We start from the raw sequence: 9,867 nt of genomic DNA, 5'->3' as shown, positions 1-9,867 counted from the left end.
AGGTATGTGGTTGACTTGAGACTGAATTTAATTTTAGTTGGAAGATTAGATGATGAAGACTATGATAGTAGATTTCACAGAGGGCAATGGAAGCTTAGTAAGAGTTCTCTTGTTTTAGCTAGTGAAAAGAAATGTCACACCTTATACTGGTTGTAGGCCAAAGCTTATGGTGAGCAGTTAAATGCTACAGTGAAAGACTTCAGCATGGAGTTGTAGCATAGGCAACTGGGACACATGAGCGAGAAGGGGCTGCAAGCTCTTTCCAAGAGAAAAGTATTGTTAGACCTCAGAGGTACACATCTGAACCCTTGTATTGATTGTTTGGCTGGTAAACAATACAGAGTTTTATTTGCTAGTCTTGCTATATCTAGAAAAATGCATGCCTTAGACCGTGTTTATATAGATGTATATGGTCCTTTGAGGACAAAAACTCCTAGTGTATATGTTGATGTTCTCGGTGTAAGTGTTGCACTTTATTTTGTCACTTTTATAGATGATTTTTCCAGGAAAGTTTTAGCCTATGCTTTGAAGACTAAAGATCAGGTGTTTAATGTCTTCAAAGAGTTGCATGTCAAGGTTAAAAGAGAGACAGAAAGGCTATTGAAATGCATAAGATCATATAATGGTGATGAGTACATAAGATTATTTAATGATTATTGTAGGTCACATGGGATCCAACATGAGATGGCAGTTCCTGGTACACCTTAGCATAATACAATTGTAGAGAGGATGAATCACACTATCATAGAAAAGATTAGATGTATGCTTTCACAGGCCAAGCTACATAAAAGGTTTTGGAATGAGGCTTTAATGACTACAGTTGATGTGATCAACTTATCACCATGCACAGCCCTAGATGGTGATGTTGTAGAGAATGTATGTTTAAGGAAATATGTTTCTTATAGGTATTTGAGAGTCTTTGGTTGTTATGCATTTGCATATGTTCTAAACAATGAAAGGTTCAAGCTGGATGGTAAGACTAAAGAATATATTTTTCTTGGTTACTCATATGATCAGTTTGGTTATAGGCTTTGAGATCGAAAAAAATAGAAGGTGTTCAGAAGCAGAGATGTAGTCTTCTTTGAGGATCAAACCTTTGAAGATTTGAAGAAGAAGACACCGGCCAAGACTTATGTAGAAGAATTAGCAGATTGTGACCCAGTTACTCCTCTAGTATATCAGGGTGATGGGGGAGATATGTAGGAAGATGGTGTAGAGCCTGATGTTGATCTACCCGCAAGACATGTTGAGCAAGAAGAAGTTGGAGAGCAACTTCTCGTAGAACCTCAGTTGAGAAGATCTTCTAGACAACGCCAACCTTCCAGAAGATACTCTACAAATGAGTATTTGAAGCTTACTGATGCAGGTGAACCAGAGAGTTACCAGGAAGCAGTTGAAAGTGAGCAGAAAGAGAAGCATTTGCAGCTTTAGAAAATTCACATAGATGACAATGGAGCAAACATGTTAATAAAGACCTTACCAAAAGAAAGATAGGAGATATGCCGACAGCTGGTTGGCATGGCTTCACATTGATGAGTCATGGGACAACCTCCCTTTTGGGCTGAAGGGGGAGGTTGTTGGGTTGACAGCCCATATTCAGCCCAAGGTGAGTTTTATCAGCTCACAGCTCACCCCCTCTTAACCTAACCTTAATTTATATTAGGAGGGGTGTGGTGGCTATAAAAAGAGGCAAAAAAAGGCAGCAAGAAGGTAGTTTTTGACTCCACGGGATTCTAAAGAAAATGAGGAGAACAAGGTAGAAAAGGAAAAGAAAGAAAGGGAAGAAGACAAGGATAACACAGAGAGACTGTTCTCAATCATCTAGCAGTGCCTTCATCTTAGGTTAGATCAGATCTATAGTAGATTCTTACTGTGATTACTTGGGAAGAATTAGGGAGGATTTAGATATTGTGCACAGTGACGTGATCATTGTATTCCAGTTATTCTCTTGTGATTGTTGCTAGGGTTTTGGGCAAGAGATTGAGATTTGTATATTCATTATTATTATAGTGGATTATCTCTAGTTTGCCCCGTGATTTTTATCCTTCATATTGGAGGGGTTTTCCACGTCACCCATCCTAGTACTACTCTCGCCCAAGCACGCTTAACTTCGGAGTTCTGATGGGATCCGGTGCTTTTAGTGCTGGTATGATCGCACTCAAAAATTAAAATATAATGTTTCCGACCTGCCGGATTCGAACTAGCGACCACGCTACTTACCAAAAAAAAAAAAAGGGGGGGGTTTTCCACGTATATCTTGGTATTCTATTTGATTATAGTTCTATTTAATTTTATTGTGTGTTATGGCATGTTAGTATTTGTTCATATACAAAAGTTTATTTCTTTTTATATCCTGTTAGGTGAATGGAGTCCCGTTGGCCTCTTGTAAGGTTGGAGTGTGCGACGCTCACGATCTCCCAAGTGGTGGCTGTCGCTACGACAACAATGGTTCGGGTGGAGCTGTCGGACTTGGCGAGGGATGGGATGTGCACCAGCAACTACTGTGATAAACTCTGGCCAGGAAACGATCGTGAGGCTGCGTCGAGGCAAAGTGGATTCTTGGCGTCGGCTCTACTTCTGTAGGAAGAGGTAGAGGAAAGGCGAAAGTAAAGAATGCCAATGACTCAGGTAGGAGAAGAGGCCAAGTCATTGTAGTTCAACGTGATGATGATGCAGCTAAGGTGGAGTCCGACGGGGAAGTTGGTCCACTTCGAGATGTTAGAAGTGGATCTTCACGGCGATCTGCTCGGGGACTTTCATGACTATTTGCTCGGGGACTACTTGCTGAAGAAGCTATTTTCTCATTGAGATGTTTTCCCTATTAATACAGGTTAGGAAGAAGGATTTTTACAGAGTAAGAGATTTCCTCATACAGTTAGGAAAATCTTATCTGCTATCACTTCAACCCTTATCACTTCACCCCTTAGTTACTTTGAGTCGATCGGAGATAAGGATGCTGGTGCAATCCTCATCAATCCTAGTATGTTGGGCAACTACTTCTTCGTCGATCCTTTCACCAAACCGCATGCGGTGATTAATGCAACTGATGGTGTTGCTCTGCGTGATGGGATATAAAGAGAAATAACTTTTGTATATAAACAAATATTAGCAGGTCATAATACACAGCGGAATTAAATGGAATCATAATAAAATAGAATATCAAGATATACGTAGAAAACCCCTTCAATATGAAGGGTAAAAACCATGGGTCAAACTAGAGATAATCCACTATAAGAATAATGAATATACAAATCTCAATCTCTTGCCCAAAACCCTAGCAACAATCATAAGAGAATAACTAGGATACAAGGATCACGTCACTGTGTACAATATCTAAATCCTCCCTAAGTAATCACAGTAAAAATCTACTATAGATCTGATGAGGATAGTAATTATGATAAGACTCGGCTGACGTTAGATGACGCCTCACGCAACAGCACCTGGTCAATGCAGACCGGAACGCCGACCGAGGTGCATTAACATCCTGCCAAAGCTCAATTCTTCACGCCACGCTAACACAAAGTCAGACGCTACTAGCCTGCCCCCTGCAAGCGGGCAACTCAGGAAGCAGTAAGCTTCCCTATAAATACCCTCACATTCATTAGAGAGAGGGAAGGAGGGACAGACACACAAAAACACTTCTTCATATGAAACCCCCTCCACATCTGCTAACTTGATCGTCGGAGGGGTTGGGCCGAGCACCTCGGCCCGACCTTTGTGCAGGTGCGAAGCCGAAGGTCCCCTCCGGACGCAGGCGAGAAGTTCCTGCCCGGAGGAGACGGCTACACCGTCCCAATCAGACACTGCACTCGACCGCCTCAACGGGCTCGAGGAACGCCCAAGGGAGATCCCTGTCGTCCGGACCCGAACCGAGCCACGTCGGCCCCGAGGCCATGGCTCAAAGTTATTTCCCACCATAGATTGGCGCTAGAAGGAGGGCCGGAATGTCAGGTGACCACCCGAGCGGCTCAGATGAGCCCACGACTGAGAGGTCACACCCGACCATAGCCTCGGGGAAACCTCCCCCTCATAGAGACCATCGTGACGAACACCCCGCCACGACCTCCGAATGATATTGGTGAATATTCAACGACTTGGGCTTGCCGTCGCCCGATGGCGCCCCAGCCGACTCAATGCCCGTGTCGTCCGAGGCCTTTCAGGACCTCGCTCTTCAAGTCCGAGCCCTGATGGAAATGGTGTAAACCATTATCCCACTCATTTCTCATTCGGTGCACCCGCTTGCGATTGAACCACTGCGACAACGCAAGTCGCCCGTTCGGGCCCACATGACGCTTTCGGAGCTCCCCACTTCGCCTCGGGTCCGACCGGCCCCACTCGAGGATCCAATGATGGCAAACCCGAGTGGCCGCTTGGAACCCGAGGCACTCTCTTTGGACTCCCTGCGGGCCCAGTTACGCTTCGTCAGCCAGCGACTCGACAAGGTGCAGAAAGAGGTTCACATGTCCAAGGGAGAGCTTGGGGAGGACGCACACCAAGGGTCTCCCTTCACACCCGAGATACGGGATCTGACAGTCCCCCCGGACTTCCAGCTCCCCTCTTTGGACGCTTACGATGGCTCTACCGACCCGGCGAACCACGTAGCCACTTTTCGCACCCAAATGGCGCTATACGGAACTTCTGATGCCCTGATATGCGGAGCGTTTCCTACCACTCTAAGAGGGCCGGCCCACGCATGGTATGGCGGCTTGAAGACCGGAACGATTGCTTCCTTCGACCAGCTCGCCAATGACTTCGAGCTCCACTTCGTAGTCTATGCACGGCCAAGGCCCTCCGCGACACTGCTCCTTATACTCAAACAAAGGGAGGACGAGCCCCTCTCACATTTTGTGGATCGCTTTGCCATGCAAATCCGGGGTTTGCCAGACACTCACCCTTCTCTATTGGTGCAGGCATTTATAATAGGCCTACGACCTTCCAGGTTCCTCTGGTCCCTCGTGGAGCGACCCCCCACCATGGTACCAGAGATGCTCCAATGGGCTAACCAGTGCATCGCGGCGGAGGCCTGGGCGACCGTAAGGAGAAGGGACGACTTTCGATAGTGGGCTCCATAGAAGGGGTCAAGCACCCGCGACGGCTATCCGATGTAGTCCTCATGAAAAGAAATTTAGGCCTTGTCTTAGTCTCTTCCGAGCGAAGGTTCAGTATCTACCTGATTACCTCCCGGCTCGCGATTAGCCCCGGCCTAAATCCTTCTGAATCTACACGGCTCGGCCGAAGTCTGCCAAGTCCACCTCAGCATGGCCTGCCCGCCTGAGCCGTGTCCCTCGACCATAGACTGCCCGAGTTCTACCTCAAGATGGCCTGCCTGCTTGAGCCGAGTCCCTCGGCCGTAGACTGTCGTGCTACTCGGCCACATGATGCCCGAGAACACCTACGCGTCCAGCCCGCCTGCGTTGTGCTCCTCGGCTCCATGCCCCGAGACACACCTGCGCGGCCAGCCCGTCTGCGTCGTGCTCCTCGGCTCCATGCCCCGAGACACACCTACGCGGCCAGCTCGCCTACGTCGTGCTCCTCAGCTCCATGCTCCCCGAGACACACCTGCGCGGCCAGCCCATCTGCGTCGTGCTCCTCGGCTCCAATCCCCGAGACACACTTGTGCGGCCAGCCTGCCTGCGTCGTGCTCCTCGGCTCCTCGGCCCCATGCTCCCCGAGACCACGCTTGCGCGGTCTGCCCGCTTGCGTTGTGCTACTCGGCCGCATGATGCCCGAGACCACACCTGCGCGGCCAACCCGCCTGCATCGTGCTCCTCGGCTCCATGCCTTGAGACACACTTGCGCGGCCAGCCCGTCTGCGTCGTGCTCCTTGGCTCCATGCCCCGAGACACATCTGCGCGGCCAGCCCGCCTGCGTCGTGCTCCTCGTCTCCATGCTCCCCGAGACACACCTGCGCGGCCAGCCCGTCTGCGTCGTACTCCTCGGCTCCAATCCCCGAGACACACCTGCGCGGCCAGCCCGCCTGCGTCGTGCTCCTCGGCTCCTCGGCTCTATGCTCTTTGAGACACACCTACGTGGCCAGCTTGCCTGCCTTGTGCTCCTCGGCTCCATGCTCCCCGAGACCGCGTCTGCACGGCCAGCCCACCTGAAAGCTGAACCCATGCCTCGGACTCCCATTACAACGACCGACGCATAGCTTCTTTCCGGGGGGGAATATGATGAGGATAGTAATTATGATAAGACTTGGCTGATGTCAGATGATGCCTCATGCAACAACACTTGGTCAATGCAGATCGGAACACCGATCGAGGCGCATTAACATCCTGCCAAAGCTCAATTCTTCACGCCACGCTAACACAAAGTCAGACGCTACAAGCCTGCCCCTTGCAAGCGGGCAGCTCAAGAAGCAGTAAGCTTCCTTATAAATACCCTCTTGTTCATCAGAGAGAGGGAAGGAGGGACAGACACACAAAAACACTTCTTCATCTGAAACCCCTCCACATCTGCTAACTTGATCGTCAGAGGGGTCGGGCCGAGCACCTTGGCCCGACCTTTGTGCAGGTGCGAAGCCGAAGGTCCCCTCCGGATGCGCAGGCGAGGAGTTCCTGCCCGGAGGAGACGGCTACACCGTCCTGATCGGACACCGCACCCGACCGCCTCAACGGGCTCGAGGAACGCCCAAGGGAGATCCCCGTCGTCCGGACCCAAACCGAGTCGCGTCGACCCCGAGGCCACGGCTCAAAGTTGTTTCCCATCACAAGATCTGATCTAACCTAAGATGAAAGCACTACTAGATGATTGAGAACAATCTCTTTGTGTTGTCCTTGTCTTCTTCCCTTCTTTTCTCTTTCTTTTCTGCCTTATTCTTCTCATTTTCTTTGGAATCCAAGGCTACCAAAAACTGCCTCTTTGTTGCCTTTTTCTACCTCTTTTTATAGTCACCACATCCCTCGCTAATATAAATTAGGGTTAGGTTAAGAGGGGGTGAGTTGTGGGCTAATAAAGCCCACCTTAGGCTGAATATGAGCTATCAGTCCAACAACCTCCTCATTCAACTCATAAGGGAGGCTGTCACATGACTCCTCAATTTGAAGTCATGCCGACCAGCTGTCGGTATATCTCGTCTTTCTTTTGGTAAGGTCTTTGTCAACATGTCTACTCCATTGTCATCTGTGTGAATTTTCTGAAGCTGCAACTACTTTTTCTGCTCACTTTCAACTGCTTCCTGGTAACTCTCTGGTTCACCTGCATTAGTAAGCATCACATACTCATCTATAGTGTATCTTCTGGAAGGTTGACATTATCTATAAGATCTTCTCAACTGAGGTTCTATTGGAAGTTGCTCTCCAACTTCTTCTTGCTCAACATGTCCTGTAGGTAGATCAACATCAGGCTCTACATCATCTTTCTACACATCTCTCCCATCACCCTGATATACTGGAGGAATAATTGGGTCACAATCTGCTAATCCTTCTATAGAAGTCTTGGCTGGTGCCTTATTCTTCAAATCTTCAAAGGTTTGATTCTCAAAGAAGACTACATCTCTGCTTCTGAACACCTTCTGTTTTTTTGGATCCTAAAGCCTGTAACCAAACTAATTATGTGAGTAACCGAGAAAAATACGTTCTTTAGTCTTATCATCTAGCTTGGACCTTTCATTGTTTGGAATATGTGCAAATACACGATAACCAAACACTCTCAAATGCTTGTAGGAAATATCTTTCCCTCACCATATGTGCTTTGCAACATCACCATATAGGGCTATATATGGTGATAAGTTGATCACATCAACTGTAGTCCTCAAAGCGTCATCCCAAAACCTTTTGGGTAGCTAGGCCTGTGAAAGCATACATCTGATCTTTTTTATGATGGTGTGGTTCATCCTCTCTGCAATTGTATTATGTAGAGGCGTACTAGGAATTGTCATCTAATGTTGGATCACATGTGACCTACAATAATCATTAAATAATCCTATGTACTCACCACCATTATATGATCTTATGCATTTCAATTGTCTTTCTATCTCCCTTTCAACCTTGGCATGAAACTCTTTAAAGACATTAATCACCTGATCTTTGGTTTTCAAAGCATAGGCCCAAACTTTCCTAGAAAAATTATCTATAAAACTGATAAAATAAAGTGCACCACTTATACCAGGAACATCAACAGATCCACCATGAGCTTTTGTCCTCAAAGGACCACAAACATCTGTATAAACATGGCCTAAGGCATGCATTTTTCTAGACAAAGCAGGACTAGCAAATGAAACTCTGTGTTGTTTACCAACCAAACAATCAATACAAGGGTTCAGATGTGTACCTCTGAGGTCTGGCAATACCTCTCTCTTGGAAAGAGCTTGCAGCCCCTTCTTGCTCATGTGTCCTAGTCGCCTATGCCACAACTCCATGCCGAAGTCTTTCTCTGTAGCAATTAACTGCTCACCACAAGCTTTGGCCTATAATCTATATAAGTTGTGACATTTTTTTCCACTAGTTATAACAAGAGAACCCTTACTGAGCTTCCATTGCCCTCTATGAAATCTATTATCATAGTCTTCATCATCTAGTCTTCCAACTGAAATTAAATTCAGTCTTAAGTCAACCATGTACCTTACATCCTTAAGCACCAACTTGCAGCCAAGGTTGGTCTTTAAATGGATATCACCCATGCTAATGATGTTTGCTGTGCTATAGTTGCCCATCTTGACAACACCAAAATTTTCAGATCTGTATGTAGCAAAAAACTCCCTCCGTGGTGTAGCGTGATAAGAAGTACCTGTGTCAATCACCCACTCAAGATCTTGACACGCACAAGAAAAAATTGTTTAATCTTGAATTTTGATAATGAAACTAATTGATTGTATTTAGATGTTTAACTACATTTTGAGTGATGCAGGTCTACTCGATTAGGATTAGACAGTTAATGCAGGAGGAATTGACGTTGCGCCGGAGGAATTGACGTTGCGCCGGAGGAGATCACATTAGGATATTGGATGGCAGAAGGCTTCGGACGTCGGGCATCGGGCCAAGAGCGAAATTGCGCCAAGGATATCGGGGTTGCGGAGGTCAATCGCCGATTGGGCAACAAGCCGCAAGAGAGGACGATGCGCTGAAGAATCGGACGAAGCGCCAACCAATGACGTGCCGGGCAACAGAATGTCAATTCGCATTGTAATAATTGTCTAGATCGAAGTAGAGTTTTGACTTGTGTGTGCAGGATTAACTACGATAACGATGAAGACATTGTTGAATCTCGTATTTTGATGATGAAACTACTTGATATATGTTTATGATTTAATCTACGTTTTGAGTGACGCAGGATGCTTCGATCAGGATGAGACAATTAAAGCAGGAAAATCATGTTGTGCCGAAGGAACATGTCAGAAGATTGGACGTCGGGCCAGTGGATCGGTCGACGTATCGACAGAAGGCTTCGGGCCGTGGACTCGGGCATCGGGCCAAGAAGAGCGGGTATTGTGCCAAGGATATCGGAGTTGTGGAGTCAACTGGCCGATTGGGCAATAGGCTGCAGGAGAGGATGATGCGCCGAAGAATCGGACGAAGCGTCGAGGGACCAATGACATGTCGGACAACTTGGTTAATTGCTAAGGATTAATTGTCTCAATCGAAGTTTTGTTTTGTTGTGCAGGATTAACTATGATAACGATGAAGACATAAAGCGAAACAAAGTGTCGGAGTCTAGCGCGAAGGATTTGTTGCGAGTTCGAGAGTTCGACGGAAGTCCGAAGGTTCGTCGGGAATGCTACCGGAACTAGCCGAGAATGAGTTGGGAGCTTGCCGAAGGGTTTTTCGGAAGCTCACTGGAAGGTTCGTTGGAAGTTCGCGGAGCTCGCCGAGAAAGATCGGAGCTTGCCGAAGAAGCTCGTTGGAACTCGTTAAGATCACATCGTGA

General features: G+C 47.3%; 1 protein-coding gene and 1 pseudogene across 1 annotated transcript; one reads left to right on the top strand and one right to left on the bottom strand.

The window, feature by feature from the left end:
- Positions 1-2,048: 2,048 nt before the first annotated feature.
- Positions 2,049-2,160, bottom strand: LOC135624069 (5S ribosomal RNA; annotated as a pseudogene).
- A 2,459-nt stretch (positions 2,161-4,619) lies between these two features.
- Positions 4,620-5,060, top strand: LOC135622025 (uncharacterized). The gene has a single exon (XM_065123655.1). It carries the CDS (start codon positions 4,620-4,622, stop codon positions 5,058-5,060), a length of 441 nt encoding a protein of 146 aa, XP_064979727.1.
- The last annotated feature ends 4,807 nt before the right edge of the window (positions 5,061-9,867 follow it).

The sequence above is a fragment of the Musa acuminata genome, chromosome BXJ2-9 (genome assembly GCF_036884655.1).
Source record: "Musa acuminata AAA Group cultivar baxijiao chromosome BXJ2-9, Cavendish_Baxijiao_AAA, whole genome shotgun sequence".
NCBI classification, from domain to species: Eukaryota; Viridiplantae; Streptophyta; class Magnoliopsida; order Zingiberales; family Musaceae; genus Musa; species Musa acuminata.
Note: the sequence above shows the minus strand (reverse complement) of the source record. Positions and strands in the feature narration are given on the sequence as shown.